The sequence below is a fragment of the Atractosteus spatula genome, chromosome 5, assembly GCF_055471065.1.
Source record: "Atractosteus spatula isolate fAtrSpa1 chromosome 5, fAtrSpa1.hap1, whole genome shotgun sequence".
NCBI classification, from domain to species: Eukaryota; Metazoa; Chordata; class Actinopteri; order Semionotiformes; family Lepisosteidae; genus Atractosteus; species Atractosteus spatula.
The window spans coordinates 47,598,938-47,619,835 of record NC_142710.1 but is presented as its reverse complement, the minus strand read 5'-3'; the positions used below and the strand labels follow the sequence as shown (position 1 = coordinate 47,619,835).

The following is a 20,898-nucleotide window of genomic DNA, read 5'->3' as shown; positions in this document are numbered from 1 at the left end:
GTTTATCCTAGAGCATGTACACAAACCCAGATGAAAAAGGGACAATTTACAGATTCCAGTTAACCTAGCCATCACGTCTTTGGAAGCTATGAGAAATCCAGACACATGATTGCAGAAAGAACATGCAAACTCCACACAGAAGAAATCCCATTCCAGAATCAAACTCAAGACGCAAGAGCTGCGAGAAAGAAGAGCTCGCAGCCATGACACCATATCACTTGATGAGGTGATTGAAATAATTCATTCTTTTTTTAAAAGGTCCAATTTAATTAATTTAATTAGAATTGTTCTGCTGAGCATCTTAGGTGTTTCATGATGCTTTGTACCTGACTTGACTATCAGGGACACTGACCCTTCTCAAAGAATCATACTGAAATTATTATATTTAGAGAGATTACCTCCTCAGGCTTCCCATTCCCTTCTTCTATGGTCTCTACCAATCCATCAGAGTTCCTTCTTAAAGACAGTCGACCTCTCTTTGACCCTTTGGATGGGTCTGTTACTGGCTGTTTATACACATCCATCTGAGGAAGAAACAAACAAACAAAAAGAACAATTCCGTTCACATGCAGCCAGTTGATCAAAAGCAAGTGAGGATCTTCCAGGCTTTACGGCAGATTACTAAATTCAGTCATACCCGATGGAGAGCACCATTAGTCCAGGGTTACATGTATTTATTTTCTCATCCTTCCACATTAAGGCAGGCATGAAAACAAAATGTAGATACTGGTAACTGGTTCACATAAACCCGCAAATTCTTGCATTATTACATCTGCTTTTCTCTTTTTAATACTATAGTTATTTCAGAAGCCAGAAAAGCCCTGTGCTATGCAAATGTGACTAGAACATGTTTAACATGAACATGAGCTGAACTAAGGAGCTGCTAGAATGGTGGTAGAGGGTGGGAGGCTGCTGGGTAGCAATTACAGGGGAGGAATGTCTGACTATTTATAGGGTTGAGAGGTAATCCACAGGACAGAACTGAACCAGGATCCTATAAACTTATCAGTTTAACTTTAGCTACTACTAACTTTAGCTAAACATAGGCATTTTAAGAGAAAGCCAACATGGGTTTAGAAAGGGAAGATCTGGTCTAACTTGCTCTGCCTTCTCACAACCCGATAAAACTAAAGAATATGACAAATTTAAATTTCCATAAAGCTTATCAGAACCCCTCAAATGCTTAAAAGATTCATTCTCAAATTAAAAGCCAAATCAATACAAGGTAATGAACGCACATGGTGCTACAGGCTCATTGCCCTTCCTGATTTAGAGCAATGATCTGGATTCCGGTAAAGTTAGAAAAGTACTCAAAATTGCTGACAGTAGTAATTGGGGGAGTGGCAAACAGGTAAAAGACAAAATCATGGATTGGGGTGACATTTTCCAGATAAAAGTAAACATTTTAAGTGCAAAGTGATCCAACAGGTATTAGGAACACACAAAATACATATCATATGGGTACTACCACTCTACAGGATGTTAAACATTGAAGGGATCTGATTCTAAGTCCTATAACATACCCCTTGAAAAAACGAAACGGAGAAAAAAAGATCTACAGAACTCTTAGTCAAAAGATCAAAATAATTCTATATAAAGTGTTTTGTATATTGTAGAATAAGGAATATGGCAACTGCTATAGAAGATTGGCAACATATGAAAAAATTAAATGACAATAAAAAATTACCCCTTTTCCATCTGTTTCAACGTAACTGCATTTAAAGGCACAGTTTAACGTGTCTCGGTTGATCTTCTGTAGAAGAGAACTGCCACAGCCAAAGAAAACGTTTTCTGCACTCCATCCTTCATCATCCAGCTTTTTCAGAATCTGCAGAGACAAATGTCTTTTACTACTAAACCTTTTCATGGGTGAAGGTACTCACAATGTGACAGTCATTCCTTAATCCTGGTGAAAGCTACTAACTACAGCTAATTCCCTCCAAAAGCCCTGAAAGGCATGGCCTACCTCTTCAATGGAGTTGATATCGATTCCATCTCCCTGGATGATCCGGATGTAGGGTGGAAGCAGTTTGTATCCCACTGAATTCAAAGTGCTTCCAAAACAATCTTCCAAAATCTTCAGAACCTTAGAGGGAAATATTTTCGTCATGTGACAGTAGACACACAGACAGAAACTGAGCTCTGCAAAACCCAATTAGTTTTCACAGATGGGTACACATACAGTAAAGTCACATAATGATGTGCACATAACTTTAAAATGCAACATTGCAACCTTCAGATTTTGTTCTGATCTGTATGATTCAGCTCAGAATTCTTAATTACAGGGAAGCACATTTAACTTCAATTATAATAATAACATCACTTTATTAACCCTTTACAATTTCTTGCATTAGGAATTTGTCTTTTCGCATACCCCAGCTTGCTCTCCATGAGACACACAGACACACAGACAGGGAGAGAGCCTGGGGTCAGAGCGCAGGGTCAGCCATTGTACAGCGTCCCTGGAGAAGTTGGGGTTAAGGGCCTTGCTCAGGGGCCCAACGAAGTAGGATTCCTCTGCCGGCTGCGGGATTTGAACCGGCAACCTTCCAGCCACAGGCGCAGATCCTTAGCCACAGAGCCACCGCTCCACCCCCAAATGAACCCCTATGAACCCCTCACTAGAAAAAAGACCATGACATGACGTCACAAACAGTTATGTACAATATCTAGTTAATTTTGTTAACAAAAAGTAGCTCAGAAATCCATCCACCAGAAAGATCAGAAAATCACTTGTTCCTGATAAAGGCTATGGCATTCCAGCATCTATCCTGCAGGCACACACGAAGAAGGACTAAGGGGCAAGAGATGCCAATCAACCTGACCAGCATGTTTTTGAAAGGTGGTAGGAATCCACACAACCTAGAGAAAACCTACTTAAACATGAAAGAACATGCACACTCCACACAGATGGTTCTCTAGGCCAAATGTGAACACAGGACCAAAAACAGTGAAGTAGCAGTTTCTAGGGCACAATTATTTAAATTATTGGACACAAGGCAACTTTTCAATTATTATTGATCAAATTAATGCAGGGCTACTCAACACATGGCACTTCCGTTCCAATCTATTACAAGACAGAACCTTAGTTGTTGTTAATCAAATAATTTCAGAGCTGGATGGAGAAACACAAGTTCAGCAGTACTGATCTAAAGAGATTTATTGTGTAATTAACAAATTGTTTTAAACATGCAGAATGCTGAGGAACAGTTAAGGAAGAGAAAGTGCTGATAAAATAGTCAAGTCTATTCTTCTCACTACTGCAAAAAGCTCAACTCTTTTTTAGACAAGATCAATTAGAAGTTTGCTTCGCTTGGAAGGAAAATACTGTTTCAGCAAAAAAAACAAGACAAGATAATAAATCCTTTCACATGAAGGACTGACATCAGACTGACTCACAGTAAGGGATCACATGCACATCTGCATCATCTCTTACTGTTCTGCTAAGAGACAGCTCCCCCCTGCAGCAGCCATAAAGGGAAAGGTAAAAAATATATTTTTTGCATTACATACTTCGATAATGGTCTCTGTTGGGTCCCCCGAGTCTGGTCGGATCACCAGTGTAGAGCCCTCGCCGCGCTCTATGACTCGATCTTTCAGCTTCTCCCCCCAGATGTGCCTGCAGGCCTTGAATATGTCATAGCTGTCGCTGACCACAGAGATGGGCCCTGAGGGGAACTGGTTGAGCAGGCTCTCGAACGCCTCCTCCTCCCGGTTTCTCCCCCATGAGATGATGGTACTGTAGCAACCAACAGATGGATCATAAACGCTGTTCTGAGCATCAAGTCCCACTGAGCGCTTCATTTCTCTCAGGAGGAAAACAAAGTATGTGAAGGAAAACTAAAACCTGTATTTGTCAATCAAATAAGGGAAAACTCAAATAGAGAACTTTTTAATGAATTTCTCTTTTCGTAGATACAGTACACTTTACCATAACAAATCCCTCCTGGTTGTGGCAGGCTCGTCTTGTAAGAGATGGCAATAGCAGTCGACCTGCCACTAGAGACTGTTAAAGGCCTTTATTACTGTATTTGTAAATAGACACAGCAGGTGGGAATTATTTGATGGATTAGATTATTGGATGACGGGTTGAGGATTGGGGACTGTGCATTGTGCACACTCACTAGGGTGTGATGAGTGGATCGTCTAGGTATATAAAGTATTCTCCCAGTGTTAATGGGGGTTGGTACAGTAGTTTGATAGCAGTGGGGGGAGGCTGATTTGGTGTCTTCTGGATATACACGCATGCAGAAACTCTGAAATAAAGCCTCTTAAACTGTTCAGTATTGCCAGTGTGGATATTTTTTTGTTCACATCCCTGGATCCACCTTGTTTAAGGCTGGGGTCTGTCACACTGGTATATTCATTTTCAAAGAAGACCATACAGCAAAATGTTTAGGAGGATATATAAAAAAGTGTAATATCCAGCCCCAAGCCTAGATTTATAGGAGGAGGGCTTGTCAGAAGCGTAACTTCTCACCACTTTAAAAAAAGCCCTTAACTACTGAATCGCTCACATAAACCAAATGCCATGACTTGCAGAAGATGGAGAACACGTAAAGGCAATTATGATGTTCACTGACGAAAGTCATATGGAAGTCATTCAGCTGATGTTCCAACCTCCTACGGCTAAAAACTATACATCCATCACCAACTGGAATGTATGCACTCTGAGCAACACAGGAAAATCATCCCAGGTAATAAGTGAAACAGACAATTTTGAATTAAACATCATAAGAGTATGATGTAATATGGAAAGAATAAAGATCATAACATCATTCGAAAAAACAATAACATATTATATATACAATATTGAGGTGGAGACACATGATATTTGAAGCATAGGGATCATTATGAGCAAAGCTGCCAAGATGTCAATGACTGAATTGCCAACCAGTTTCAGACAGAATACTTGTACCCAGATTCCAGCCTCGACGCACATAGTGTGCATTACACAAAGAAATTGATGTTGGCAAAATGACAATTTCTTTCAAGAAGGAAACCATCACCAAAGAAATATCAAACCACCATTTTGTCTTGGTCATGAGGGACTTCAACACTCAGATTGGAAAAGACAGCAGGGAATGGGAAAAATGGTATTGGCCCACATACAAAGTAAAAATTAACGGATAATAGCACAAGATGCATTGAATTATGTGCCGACAAGAATTTCAGCATATGCAACTCTTTCTTCCAGCACAGAAACATTCACAAGAAGAGTGTGCGGATGGGAGAGAACAAAATGATTAAATTTTTAATAGTCAGTGATGGAAAACATCAGCGGTAGACATTGTTTGGAGAAGCATATAAGTGGAGCAATCATCGTCAAGTATAAAAATAAAATTCAGAAAGCCAGAAAAGGGAGATGACAGGATCAAACCTTTTGATATCAGAAAGTTCCATGAAGCCAAGATACAAAACAACCAATAGATACAGTACAACTTATCAATAGCTTTAAGCTTCTGAAAAACCTTTAAGAAAATGAACCGGAGAATAACTGGGAAAACCACAAAACGGCTGTAATTTAAACAGCAGGAAAAAAAACAACTGTCAGTATGAAAGAGCAGGGGGATCAGAAAAGAAACAAACAAGGTTATTGACAAAAGAGGAAAAGACACACTAATGCTGCAGAATGGAAGAGAACAATCCAAACAAACTCACAGAAACCTTAACAAAGAAGTAAATACAGTATACAAATGCAAAAGTGACAAGCAAACTTCGATAAACTAAAAATCTGCATAATGTGAAAGGATAAAAGGGAGAAATGCTTTAAACAGTTCTGAGGCAATTAGCTGGTTATGGTTAAGTCCAGCACAATGCCAGTGAAAGAAAAAAGAAGAGATTCTGAAAACTCAGGAAGGACAAAAAAAACCATCTTAATGTAAGACTTCAAAAACACTTCAACTATATCCAATATCATCAACACTTGAAATCCATCTATTTTCTAGCCATTTTACCCAATAGAAGAACAGGGTGGAGCAAGTCCCAGCAAGGAGGATACACCTGCAGGATACAGGACAGGATCAAGGCAGGATACACCCTGGAGGAGACTCCAGTCCATTGCAGGGCACACACGGACACACAGCACTCACAGCCAGGACAATTCTCCCAGATGCCAATTAACCTACCAACATGTTTTTGGACAGTGGGAGGAAACTGGAGCGCCCAGAGGAAACCCATGCGGACACGAGGTGAGCATACAAACTCCACGCAGATAGCACCCCAGCTCCCCAGAGCTGCTAGGCAACAATGTTAACTGCTGCACCACTGTGCTGCCCGCACCTGAAATCACCAACAATAAAATACTAGATTTGAATACAGATGTGTCTGGATTAGATGTCGCTGAGGCACTGCGAAAGCATACAATTCACAAGGCGCAAGGCTTAAATGACACTTTTCCAGAAATCTTTCAGGATGGTGGTAAAGATATAGTATTTTGGCAAAAGGCAGAATACCTGAAGAATGGACCTCGGTGACATTCTCAAATAGCGTAAGAAAAGAAATGCAAGCAACTTCTCAAACTGAAGAGGGGTTCTATCTGTTCTTACATTTCTATCTGTTACCAGTAAAATATTAGTAGCCTTTGTTCAAATGAAATGAGGACAGCATGTTTCATGTACAACAATCGGGTTTCGAACAAGTGAGGACACACAGATGTGATTTTCACATTGAGACAAATGTGTACAATCGATTTTCAAGGAAGCCAAGAAACAAAGCTTAGTTACGTTTAAATGGCACTAGAAAGTGTGAATCGAGAGGAAATGTGGGACGTTGTCAAACAATATGGAATCCCAACTAAACTGATCAACATCTTGAAAGCTTTTTACAGCAACACAGGATGCCACATTACCCAAAATGAATAATGAATGTGCTCAAGCCATTTGAAATTAAGACAGGTGTGTGATAGGGGCAGTCATCAGTTATGAGCTCAAGCATTAGTGTGAAAACACAAAATACTGCCTGAAATCGGACTGAATCTAGACAAACTGACCTTGATTTCACTAATGATACTTTTAATAGAGTGTGCACAGATAAGACAGAGGAAGTAATGGTCAAGAAGAAAATTTAAGACTCAATGTAAGATCATGGCAGTCAGAGAAGGAGATCTTGATACTGATGATCAGAGGACAGAGACGTTTACATACCTTGGCAGTACAATCAGCTAAGATGGTTCCAGTGAGGTAAGAATAATTGGAAAGGCAAAAGCTGGTTTTAGAAAGCCTAAAAATATTTGGAGACGGAAAAACACCTCCCTTAAGTTGAAAGCGTTATGTTAACAAGGCAATCAGTGTTGCCATAGCTACAGAGGGCAATGTAAAAACGGCACAGTATGAAAAAAGATGCTCAGAAACAAGATGTGTTTCACCATAAATGCCTTAGATAAACATTGGAAATCACTTATAAGGATAGAGAGACTAACAATGAAGGTAGAAAAGACAGAACAAAATACACATCATTAACCTGGAAGAGAAGACTCCAGGGCTTGAGGCAGGCAGTGTGAATGGACCTCCTATTGAATCTGTTCTAACATTCAGTATTGTAGCCTGGTTTGGTAACCTAAATACATGCAATAAAAACAAACTAAACGGGGTGATGAAGGTAACCAGCAACATTATCGATGCACAATAGCAGTGGCCAGCAGACATCTACAGTGTGCTAAACAAATAGTGCAGAAGGCCAATATAATCACTGATATCATGACCACCCCTTGATTTAGGCTACCCAGGTTTAAGTGCAAGAAAACTAATTTGTCCTCCCCCCCCCCATGGCTATTAACCTTTCAATACAATTTTATTATATTTTTTCATAATGCATTTGTCTTATGTATCTATCTCACAATCCAATGACCCTTTTTATGTGTTTTTTTTTCTACATTGTGAAAGTGCTAGCCTTTTCTCATCTTATGCATGCAGGTTTGTTATTTTTATTGGGTTCATGTTGTGTTAAATATATTGTTTTAAGTGTTTTGCCTGCCTGCAAAGCAAATTTACTATCTGGGACAATAAAGGAGGCAAGTAAAAAAATTACTGATTAGGAATGTTTCAAATAGAGTGGAAAGACATGAAGACTGTGGAGAACAATGGACAATATGGTAAATACTGTCCTGCAGGCACAGGCAGGAAGGACTAAGGCTAAAGACCAGCTGGAATGAGAAGACTGACTCTAAAAATGTGTGTTTTGACATCTTATAAATATGATTATAAATATTTTAAAAAACACATATTTCGCAATTTTTTCTAAAAATCTTAAACCAATTGATTCAATTCATCTAAATCCACTGGCCACCACATTCTTAAAAAGATATGCCCATATAATAAGATAAAGTGTACTTATGCTACTATCAAAGGACACTTGATCCATTTCCCAGCATGTATCCTCTTGAGCAGAACAGGGACAGCAGCAAAGGTCAGGACCTCACCTGTGCTCTGCAGCTGGGATGGAGAACCCTGCCATGGGGCAGCTGTAGTACTGCTGAGTCATGAGAAGCCCAGGGACTGTGTCGGTGCTGCAGAAATTAACGAGGTGGGCGGCACCCCCCAGGGCAGCTGACTGGAAGAAAGAGACTCTGCATTAGTCTAGAGCACACAGTGAGGGGGGGGGGGGGTAACTTGACAACGAGCAGTTGCAGAGCAACACTTTCCCGAGAGCTTCAATATTAAAATGAATGATTGAAAAGGGGTGCTGCAATCAAGAACACTCCAAAACTCAAGTTTAGCAAGGCCTTCCATCTTTGAAAAATGCCCAAAATAGGAGAACAGCTTCTATGCACTAGACATGTCACATAGTTCATAAAGAAGCATCTAATTGCATCCCACATAAACTGCTGCAGAACAAGGTTTAGAGCACCAAGGATTAAGACTTAACTAAACACAAAATGCAAAGAATAGACATTACAAAATGGTATTCTCAGCCATTTGTTTAGTGTTCACTTTTGCTTAAATTAAAACAAGGTTCTATCAGTCCAGACTTTTGAAAAATGCTTTCTAACAACTCTTGGTTATATCTGGTAAAAGCAATGCTACATTACCACACATATATACATTAATATGTTAAGTACTGTATATACATTAGTATTACATAAACTGCAAAATGGGCAGGGTGAAGTGGTGGGTCTACACAAGACCCATCTCTGACTGTTTACCAGTGACTGTCAAGCAGCTCTCAAAGCTCAAAGTCTTTGAGGTGTGTAAACATATCTCCTTTATTGGCTACCTGCCACTTTGAATCCTGAAAATGTGAATGCTAGACACACATTAACTTTATAAAAACAGAAAACAACATGTAGCCATATCAGACAAATGGACTTTCCCCATGGCTAAATGCAAAGTGCTGGAATGTGCATTCAATTTTTTTTTGCATTATCAATGTACAGTATGTTCTATTGTTACAGTCAATATACAAGATTGCCTGCTGAGTTAAATTAAAGCTCGACTCAGTTTCATCATCTTAATAATACATTTGAAACAGAATATAGGTTTTTCAGTTTCATACATGAGGGGTAATTAGACATATAGAGAAGGTCCTAGTTCTAGAAGGTCTCAACTTTTGCCATACAATGAAAAAGCAGCTGATCTACAGTATTTGCATACTCATTGCATATTGTTCAGTACTGCTTAGACTATTTTTAAGAGGTTATTTTATGTTACAGAAAACCACAAGACTGTGCAGTCTTTTCAGCTGGAAAACAGATGATTTGTGCTGTACCTTTCCAAGCCTTTAACCTACTCGGGAATGGCTTCAAGTCAAAATGAGATTTTGTGTGTAAGATATCTTTAAAAATTAGAAGTCACTTACAGTCTCAGTAAGCAAAAGGAATGCAGTTATGATGGACATGAATATCTGAAGTGAAATTAAAGACACAAATCCCTAGAAACCTGCTGGCCATAATTTTGCACAACTTTGAGAAAAATGCATTACCAGTTTTATAAACTGAAAATCTGTTTCAGTCAGCAAAGGACAAATCTCTCAACCGTATGAACTTGAATGTAAGACTATTTTTAATTCAAATCTATTTTTTTCTAAATAGTGAGTACAAAACGTGTACTGAAACTGATCCATTGCACCCTTCTCCTTGAATAAAAGACAGACCCCATGCTTTACATAGCTTTGACATTTTGAGTCAAGAAAAAAGTAAAAGGATATGGCCTTGACTAGAAACATAGTTCATTCTTTCACAAGATAAAGAAGCTTTAGAAATCTATGACTAAGACATAAAATATCACATTCACACAAACCATCCTGTTAAAACCATTTAGCCAGCAAGCTTCAAGTGATGTATTTTAGTACAGCATAAAATATAAAACATCACACAACAGCACCTGACTGTAAATGGGACTCAGTTTCAGAAGAATACTGAAGTGGCTAATTACCCTTATTTTCTGGAAGCTGAACAAGAGTTATTACCTTACCCCCTGACTGTACAGTGCTGTACTCAACATGTTACAGGCTCGAACTGCCATGCAGAAAACTTTCAAGTTGTTTTGAGAAAGGTGTACATTTTAATTAAAAACAAAAATAAAATTACAATTGAAGTATATTAACAATTTTGGAACACTTTATGCTTCTGACATTCATAAAGAAAGTGCCACAAATACTGTTAAATGATCCTTCTTCTCAAGATTAATTTAGTAATTTAATATTTTTTTCTAAAATTCCATTACTGATGCAACAGACACCTTGAACCAGCTCTGGACTGAAGATGTTCATTTGCATTGAAGAAAAGAAAGTTGGAACTTCCACTGATATGATTTAGGGTTCTAGGATATCTTTCAATTAAAAAAGACATGGATTTGGTTTTATAAATAACATTGCCCATTCAGTATTAGTTACCTGCGTCTTTAAAGGAAAACACTTTCGCAATCAACGTGAAGTGTATAAAGTACATGTACAGTAAATATAATCACTGGTGAAAATTTATAAAGCCCTCATAAGTTTCCACCTCTCCAACATACAATACGATGTCCATTCCATGCACAACGATTATTACAAAAAAACCTCTTTGCATATTACCGTATACCCCTTGTTAATATAATCTTCTGTTCCAATCATCTCTAAATGTAACCAGACACAGACACTGATGAGTGTCATGGGATCTACAGAAGTTAGCAGACATTGTTTAATCAGATGACAGGTATGCTCCTTACAGCAGATATAAAATATCCTGGTGGGGCTGTGCGTTAATGAGTAAAATCACACAGGAACTACAGATTCTATTCTACTGCAGACAGTTTTTCCTATAAAACATCATTTTTAACCACCATCTATTGTGTGATAAAGGCAATTTCTACTTAAGAAATTATATGTATTTTTATCCTTTCACACCAGTTTCAGTTCAAAGGCTTTTATGCCTTTCATACTCAAATTTTCCAATTGATAAATTTATTAACTGAAATTAGCATTATATTTCTTTTGTTTGAAAGCTATTTGGGTGAATTTGAATAGACAATTTTACATTTTGGATAATTTGTGAATATAATTAAACCACCAAGGCTGTTTTTCAAGTTTAGTTTTTCCTCTGTAGACTTGTCAATTGCTGCATTTACGGTCTAAGTCAAATAAGAGAAATTACTCAGAAGCCACAGATGCAACCTCAGATTTGCAGAGTAATTATTCCTGATATTGTTCCAAGAACATAAAATGAAAAAAAACCAGCACTATCTCAAGATCTCATAAAAGAAACCAAAATGTAACAAAGAACAAACTGATGGTGCAGATAGCTTCTGCAGATTCCCTGTATACTGTAGTTCTACTTCAGGATTATGAAACCATGTTTACAGTTCATACACAGGCAAATACAAAACGATCATGGTTGCAGATATTTTTTTTTTTACATTGGGTCCAGTTTTGCTCTGCTGTTTCCTTGCTGGGCTATAGAACTAAGCTAATCAGATTATATGTGCACCATAGGAAGTATAGGTAAATTATTAATCAAAGACAACCTCTTTTCCCACTAGCAGAAGTACTTCAAAATGATTCAGTGCCAAGAGGGTTAAACATACACTTGGAGGAATATTGCCTATAAAGCTCCAGAAAGCAGTACTACCTGCTGAGAATTTGCTGGGCAAAGAGGAAGAGGAACATCTGGTGGACTGGGCAGCTCTGACTCGCTGTCAGCTTCAATGTCATCATCTTTATGATAGAACTTGGCATGGCGTTCAGTTTCTCAAAGTGCCCACAGCACTGCAACTGACAGCAAGATATTTTGATTAATCCCAGCCAGTACAGGGACCAATTAGATTACTATTAGGTTTCAGTCATTTGTTCTTCAAAAATGCCAGCTTCCAGCTTTCCTTTGAAAAACCCGTATTGCCTTAGACTACAAAACTCCACATCTTATTTACAGATTGGATTAATTCAAAAGACCCAGGATATGCAGAATCCTTGGTGTTCAGCTACATTCTTTCTTGTTTTTTCCTTTTACATTTTTTTACCTCAATATACTCTTTCTACATTAATCTCCTTAATTTTTTTAAGAGGCAATGACATTTATAATGTGGTTAATTGAAGTGGGATAAGAAAGAAAATAGATCTTTCTCAAATGCATTTTAAGTTATGATGGCATGCTGAATATACAGCTGTCCAAGTACAGGGGATCTAACAAGCTCCACAGGGTGTTTGTAACCACCTGTGACTAGTTAAATGGTACCCAGGACCATTTAACAAATCACAGGTAAATCACACTGCAGATCTGCAACCAGAGATTGTCTGTGGTCTTTCTAGGAAAACATTAATGCTTACTAGTCCTGGATATTTGCGATTTAAAAGTAGGTATTGATGGACAACAGTGTTCATACTAATCCTAGTGGTAACTTTAACCTACTGAATACAAATGGATGCCTTTTAAAAATGCAGAATGACCTCAATTTGTAGTAAATTGATGATGCCTCAGTCCCGGTGAGCACCAGTCCATTCAGTTTCTTATTATAGGTCATCTGTTGCAAAAGACTGGGAACACCTCTACATTATTGGTGAATTCAATTATCAATTCATTAATAAAATTGTTTACTTAAGAGAAAGTTTGTCATTGAGGGCTAAAGGCAGATATATGTACCAAATGATCTTGAAATTAATTTAATGAGTTGCCTGACTAACTGCACTTCAGATAAAAAACTTTAGATATTAGTGACTTACAGTATAAAATTCAAAAGACTGGTTCAAACTTTATTTCACTCAGACCAGCTATTTAATATTTTAAATTATTTCTATTTAATAGCAACATAAATTATCCTAAGGTTTATTTTGTAATAACCTTAGATAATTACAAACAGGAAATTACAATTAACTAAAAAAAACAAATTGCAAAGTAATCTTACAGGAAAGAAAAAAAAATATCCACAGATTGCAAGTATCAAAACTGAAAAAATAATTAAAAGATAATTAAAATGAACCAAATCCCTGGATCAGCACTACTGTTGCCTCTCCTTCACAAACTTCAGACTGAGCTCTGCATTACGCGACACAAAGGTAGCTGAGCCTTTCAGTGAGTCATTGATGGAAAGAAAGGTCATCTGTGCTCCAGTCTGCTGCATGTTGTATCTAAACCCATTGATCAAAGGAAGGACATCGGACGTCACATAAACAGCAACCAATGACTGCGGCAGCCAGAATCTCCCCCCGCATCACCAAGGACTCTGCAGAAATCAATTACTCAGACTACAAAAGGCTCAGGCAGGTGTGTACAGTCTTTTGCAGCCTCCTCATGTGCAGTGATAAAAATAGGATTGTTTTTCATCTGGGCATTTAAAGCATTCCTTGTTGATAAATCAATGTTTATCCAGAATTCTTCATTGTCTGACCAGTTGGTACGCACATTGAAAAAAACTAAAGTGAGGAACAGAAAGTATTCAAGTGGATGAACTGTGTTCAATAAAAATGCTAATTCCACTATATAATCAGATGCTATAAACTGCAACCCAACACCATATATGGTGTATCTTTCTCATAATACAAAAATAAGGCTCAACATGGCTTTAGTGTGTTACAGGATAAATTTACTACATTGCTGTTAAAAAAATATTAAATACACAATATTATTACTCAAAAAGTAGCTAAACTTTACAATTTTGGTACATTAATATTTTTAACAGCTCTAAACTTAAATATATTTAATACACATCATGTTTAATAACAGTAGTCTGCTAAAAATACATATCAATGTCCTTCATCCATTTGATTTTTATCCCTAATTGTTGCTTTTCATTGATTTCTCTTCTATCTATAAATCACTAAATGAGTGGCAAAATTTCTTCTGTTCTACCCATGCTAAAGCATCTCCTTTTCTACTAAGATCCAGTTAGTAAAGAGGTCAACTGACATGCAAAATGCTTCTTTTTCAGATCTTTTTCACATCACTTACAATTCATAATATAATTTACAGCTCACAGAATGCTTACAATTTCCAGTACTACTCGGACCAAGACGGCAAAGCGTTTTACAAATGTTCTTGATCATGATGCTTGATGCACAGGCTGATCACATCCAGTCTTGGTTTCTATTTAATATGGGCTGCCACTCTCCCTTAATTACTGCAGATGTACACACAGCCTTTGGGGAAAACCACTAATTATTACTGCATCACAAGGCTGCACTCTTGTGACACTCAGTTGATGCTGTCAAATCTTGGACATTTTTCTCATTTATTACATTTTTAAAAATAAGCAAAGAGTATTCTTAAATGGGTGTCCTGTTCACAAACGTTTACATTGTTCAGAAAAACATCAGAAAGATACATTTCCACTTTTTGACAGAGACAGTTTTTTAATCATTTAAATTTAAAGTTTAGGAGGTACACTTCATTCATTATGAAATAACTATAGTTATCATGCCTTTAGATCATCCAACCATTGCAAGAATGCTGCTTGTGCAAGAAAGGATTGTGACCTGTCCTGGAAGGTAACTGCTCTCTCACCTGGGGTAGGACACCAGTCAATTACAGTCCAAGATCATGACTGCTTTCATGCGGAGTAGGACACCAGTTAATTACAGGACCACTGAATATTGGACAGTTTAGAATAGCCGATCAAACCTAGCATGCATGTCTTCGAGAGAACACATAGAAGATATGGTGCACTATTAGGTATAACATATATAAAAAATCAGTTACATGTTGGATTACGCAATTCACAGATGAACACCGAAGAAACGGCAATAAATCAGAAACCAACAGAAATTAGACTGCCTTCTAAAAAGCACTAAACAGCCAAGTCAGTAAATTTTGAGCTAGCAGTATGACATTACATTAAATCTGTGGATTTAATATAAGACCTGCTCAGGACAGGAGTGTCACAGCTTGTCATGGCCTGCAAGCTGGTTGTTATGAATTGCGTTTGCACAGTTAGAGATTGTCAGTGCAGCCATTTGCTGGTCTAGTCAAAGCTAAAAAAGGCTTTAAAATACTGTTAGCTCAGCAGTGCCATGACCACAACAGAAAAAAAAAACTGACCTTTGAAGACATGTACGTACATGGCTATGCTGACATTACTGAATAAATAACAAGGATGATGCCACAAGTACAATCTGGTGTCGCTGGCAGTCAAAACCCTAAAGTAGGTTCTTTAAATCCTGACAAAGCCTTTGAAACTCTTGACCAGCTTTCATTACACAACTGACTTACATTATATCAGGCACAATGTTTAATAAATCATGATCAAATTTCTCTGTCTCTCTTGACAGGGATGGGTGTGCGGTAGGGGAATGGGAATATATTTCATAACTGATTGTGCCATGAACCCTGATAATGAGTAAAGACTGCTTTTCTTTAAGACAATAATGGTACAGTAAAGTATAAAACATGACAAAAAAATAAATCACATTTCTTCTTTTGAAAGTGCAAGACATCTCAGATCTACAGGTAAAATGATACAAAGGAAAACTGTTTTCTGAAGAGTGTACTATAGTAGCACATTGCTCTATTCATAATACTGAGGCAACAAGCACAACCTGATATTGCTTCAGTACATGCTTGAAGTGACTAAAATGGCTACTAAAATTCTCTTAAGTCTTTTCTTTTGAGGTGATGGTCAGATCAAATTAGGAAATCTGTCCATAACAGCTACACTGTTTATCAATATGCTGCATGAACTGCAGTTTCACAATCAATCTTTAAAATTTCAGTGACTGAAACATAAGGTTTTAAGAAAATTAGGATTTATGATGCTACCTAAACTTTCAGATATATCTATCAATGAAATGAACAAAAGAGGTTCTAGGTGAAAGAAACAAATGTTCTTGTCTTGGACTGAAAAGGCAGCCTGTATTTGTGGGGGAAAAAGTATTTAAAATCCTCAAGGACACTGACAATGTCAAACCACTAGACTTCTTCAGAATCAACAATGAAACATGAACCACAAGAGGAATCTAAGTGGAAGTGTATTTAGAACTGAGAATAGGAGGTACTTCTATCATAGCTAGAGGTACTACCAAGCCATGCTGTTGAAGCTGATACCTTTAAAAGGGAGTCCCAGTTTCTCAGACTGGTTATTAAATCTCAGTAACAAAATAAATTAATTGAAATGTATCACAAAATTTTACACATTTCAAATTCAGCACAAAAACGAAGTTTGTGAAAGTACTGTACTGTATATGCGCCAAGTTATACAAACCCCACAGACCCCTGATCTCGCCACGGGTGAGAGTGAGAGTTCCCGCAAACTGCAATGTGAAGCAGCCCTTCCTGTTCACTAGTCACTGTAATGACAAATGTAATCTATGAGCGAATAAATACGGGCTGTGCAGCAGACATTTCACCATAGAAATGTTCCAACGTGATCTCCATGCAGAGTTACCAAGGAATTTGTATTTGTCGGCAAAACCATCGCCAAGTCGAGCGCAATATTTCTACTGGGTTAAAAGAGATGTATTGACGAGCCCGTTTGTTTACAATGTAAATTGGGCCACTTCACATCACCAGTCATTTGGTTGCCTTGTTCTGAATCACAGAATATAGCTCTGCACATAACTAGACATGTAGTCTACTATGTGATGTAAATTGGAGGCTTTACAGGTTACTGTTTTCATTTTACTATTTTACCCATCAATGTGCCAGAGGGTGCCTGTCTGGCTGCTGGCACTCTGGCAGTGAGTGGTGCCCGGCCTGGCTCCACTACAGGGAAAGAGAAGAAACCTGGCAGTGGTGAGTATACTCCAGACTGGGAGATCGTATGCGTTGTGTTATCCAGAATCGGATGATAGGGTGGATGGTGTGTGCGAGTACAGTGGGGACAAGGCTGAAAAAGACACCCACCTGAAAGAGGAAGCTGCAGCTTTTGGACAGGAGAGCATGACCCCCCAACAATCTCACCCAGGGAGATGAGGCCTTGCTATATTCCCTTCTCTTACATTCTGATGTTCTTAAATGGTGCCTACAGTTCCATTTTAAAGTTCTGTTTCGCAGTTTTGTCTAACCATTCAGCTATCCATTGTCAGAAAGTACAGGGCGCAGGGTAGAACAAGAGACCAGACAGGACACCACACCACAGCGGCGTACACAAAAACACAAGGAAATTAGAGACACTAAATGACCTAGCCAGTTGAATGTGAGTGGAAACTACAGAACCCAAACAAACCTATGAAAACAGGGAGAACATGCACATGTCTGGAATCAAACCCAGGACCCAAGACCTGTGGAGCAGCAGCAATGTAAATGCCACTATGACACCCAGTCTTGTCTGGAATTCAAATTTACACCCATTTTAAAGGAAAAAACTCTCAAGCCATAAGTATACATAGCCTGAGAAAAAAAGTAACATCAGTTTGAAAGAACAAATTCACTCATGAGGTTTTACTAGGTACTGTATTTCGTGTAACAAAAAACTTGTGAAAACTAGCAGATGAAAGCCCTAAAAGAGCAGCAGCTATGACTGAGAGATGAAACCGGCTGACTTCTTCAGCTCATCTGAAACATCACCTAGCCTACAGACATCACCCATGTGAAGTACAATGGTGCTTACAGAATTTGCTCACATCAACCTGCAGCTAATTAAAATGACCAGAGTTACGGTACTGATGAAATGCAAGGATATTTATATGCTTTTAAAAAAGGTACTAATATTGCCTCATATTAATTAGTTGTCAATCAATAAAATGGGGCAGCAAAAGAACAGCCGAGATCTTATACTAATTCAGGGCTATCCCTACCCCACCAGTCCTTAATTCACCAGGCATTGTAGAAAAAGTAGATTTAAAAACCCCTCTTGAATACTCCTTCAAAAACACTTTCTAAATCAGGAACAAGGTTACAATCAAAACCATCAACAGAATTTAAAGCACAGCACATGACTCTAGAGGTCAAAAGCAAGGATACTTCAGTGCTAATGAAGCCATATGTTTAGTTACAGTTGCAAACTAAGGTACTACACTGGAGAATGACAAAACTGCACTCTAAGACACACTTGGCTGACATCCAGAGTAAGCAGTAAGCACAGCATGGCTTGATAATGTGGCCTTATTTCTCCCAGGGTGGTTCATATGATGTTTGAAAACTGAAAACACTTTAATTTCAATGACTGTAGAGAGCCTGTTAAAGTCACAGATAAACAAGAGTTTTCCATCACAGACTATTAAAACGTATTTAAAACAATGCTAATGTAAGTGATTTTGGTTTAAAATACTGCTGCAGTTGGTCTTTGGTTTTAAAATAATTCTTCCTATAATGAAAATGTTAATACATATTAAAAATAACCAGTTGTACTAGAGGAAGGTGTTAATTGCAAGGCTGTTCCTTATGGAAGGAAGATCAAATTACAATTTCAAAAATACATATCTGGAGAAGGCTGCTACACAATCACATACAGTATATTGATGTCTACTCAACTATGGCAAGTACAGCAGTCTTAACAAATGCATACTAAATTTAAAACATTTGAAAAAGAAAAAAAGCCAGGGATTAGGACCATCAAGCATACACAAAGTTAACTAAGAACCTTAAACCACTATCCATTTCATTTATGGCCAATTTGCACAAAAACTAAAATATTGATTAACCTTTAGCTTTGTCTATTATTAGAAAGTAATCAATACTTCATCTTATAAAATCCAGTCATGCAAAAAATGAATTATTCGTTTTACTCAAGCATGGATTAATAAATGTCAAAAATAGTTTTCTACAATATAAAGAAATATACTTAAATTGATTACTTTAAGATCTTCTAAAAGATCCACTGCTGTTTAACATATATCAAAAGTCCTAAACATCCAAAAGTCTTTATTACTTTATTACTGTAAATGCATGAAATATAACTTCCTCAATTAGAAAGGAAGAGAACTGAGAACAGGAGGCAATTCTTTACACAAAGGGTTGTGGGAGTGTGGAATAAGCTACCCGGCCATGATCTTGAACCTCATACCCTGGCTTCTTTTCTGGATGAGATTCTTAGAGCTATGTTTTGTTTGTAGACTCTTATGTTCTTAAAAAGGTACTTTTCGAAGCTAAAGAGAATCAAAGAGCATTCATACCTCTTGGGAAGACACTCCTCTGTAACCAAAATCATGCAGTTTAAATTCCAGCCCTTCAAGACTTCCAGATGTGGCTTTGAGGTACTTTGCCAATATCTTCTTAAACTCACGGGACATTGTGGCCACAGTGATAGGGTACCACATCTGAACCAGCATGGTCTATGGAAGAAAAGAAAAATGAGACATGCTAAACTACTGGTGTTAACACATATACATTCCAGCACAGTCAACTTTTGTCCTTAATATTTAAAAATGAATTGAATGCCTAAAATACTGAAAATCTATGACACTTTGTAGCTTTGCTATGATAGATACTCTTTCTAATTTAAGCAATTTTCCATCTATGCAGCCATATCACTCTGCAACTCACAATTGGAAACCCACTGTGAGCCTGGTCAGTACCTGGATGGGAGACCTGGGAGAAACTAAGGTTGCTGCTGGAAGAGGTGTTAGTGGGGCCAGCAGGGGACCCTGCGATCTGTGTGGGTCCTAATGCCCCAGTATAGTGACGGGGACACTATACTGTAAACAGGCGCCATCCTTCGGATGAGACGTAAAACCGAGGTCCTGACTTTCTATGGTCATTAAAAATCCCAGGGTGTTTCTTGAAAAGAGTAGGGGTTTAACCCCGGTGTCCTGGCCAAAATTCCCATTAATTGGCTTCATTACTCTGCTCTCCTCCCCAATGAAAGCTGATGTGTGGTGAGTGTTCTGGCGCACTATGGCTGCCGTCGCATCATCCAGGTGGATACTGCACATTGGTGGTGGTGGAGGGGAGTCCCCATTACCTGTAAAGTGCTTTGAGTGGAGTGTCCAGAAAAGCGCTACATAAGTGTAAGCAATTATAATTATAATTATTATAATCTCTTCTGTTACTGCACCATGGCATGCAAATTGATGCAACTTTAGTAGAAGAAACTGTCATCATCTTTATAATACAAATAAAGCAGACATGTTACTCATAATTATGATCATCATTCTATCTATAACATACATTTTTTTTACATCACACAAAAACACTTTTATTCTATGCATGCCACTTTCAAATTACATGAAGTGATCACACAAAACTTCTTAGTAGAAACATCAATTTTTTACTTCAATTATTTCCCTTAAAAATACCTTAAGTAATAACTTTTTTGCATGTGGATTAAGCCACGTTGAGCAAAGGGCACATTTCAAGTTGAAAATTAATTATTTGTAAGGTTGAAAGGTTGATTTTTTTAATTTAACTGATTCACTCAGATACCAAATTTCATTCAAATCCATTATATAAATGTGGTTCAGGGCATATCAATACAAAATGAGGAACCTCAATGTAGTTGGTGAGCCAGTAGAAGTCAGAGTCCGTGTTCTCCACTGTGAAGAGCACGTTGCCACGAGGTATAATCTTTCCTTCAGGGACAGCTTTGATACGGATGGGAAGACGACCATCGTATTTCTGAC

The 20,898-nt window shown here is 37.9% G+C and overlaps 1 protein-coding gene across 1 annotated transcript in view; it reads right to left on the bottom strand.

Annotated features, from left to right (window-relative positions):
• nampt2 (nicotinamide phosphoribosyltransferase 2) overlaps positions 1-20,898 on the bottom strand; it is a 39,839-nt gene that overhangs the window by 3,301 nt on the left and 15,640 nt on the right. Inside the window, exons 4-10 of the mRNA XM_088917671.1 lie at positions 20,765-20,893; positions 19,453-19,611; positions 8,420-8,550; positions 3,514-3,739; positions 1,967-2,086; positions 1,688-1,828; positions 399-524 (exon numbers count right to left, since the gene is read on the bottom strand). Coding sequence (XP_088773797.1) covers positions 399-524; positions 1,688-1,828; positions 1,967-2,086; positions 3,514-3,739; positions 8,420-8,550; positions 19,453-19,611; positions 20,765-20,893 — 1,032 coding nt within the window. The remainder of the gene's footprint in view (positions 1-398; positions 525-1,687; positions 1,829-1,966; positions 2,087-3,513; positions 3,740-8,419; positions 8,551-19,452; positions 19,612-20,764; positions 20,894-20,898) is intronic.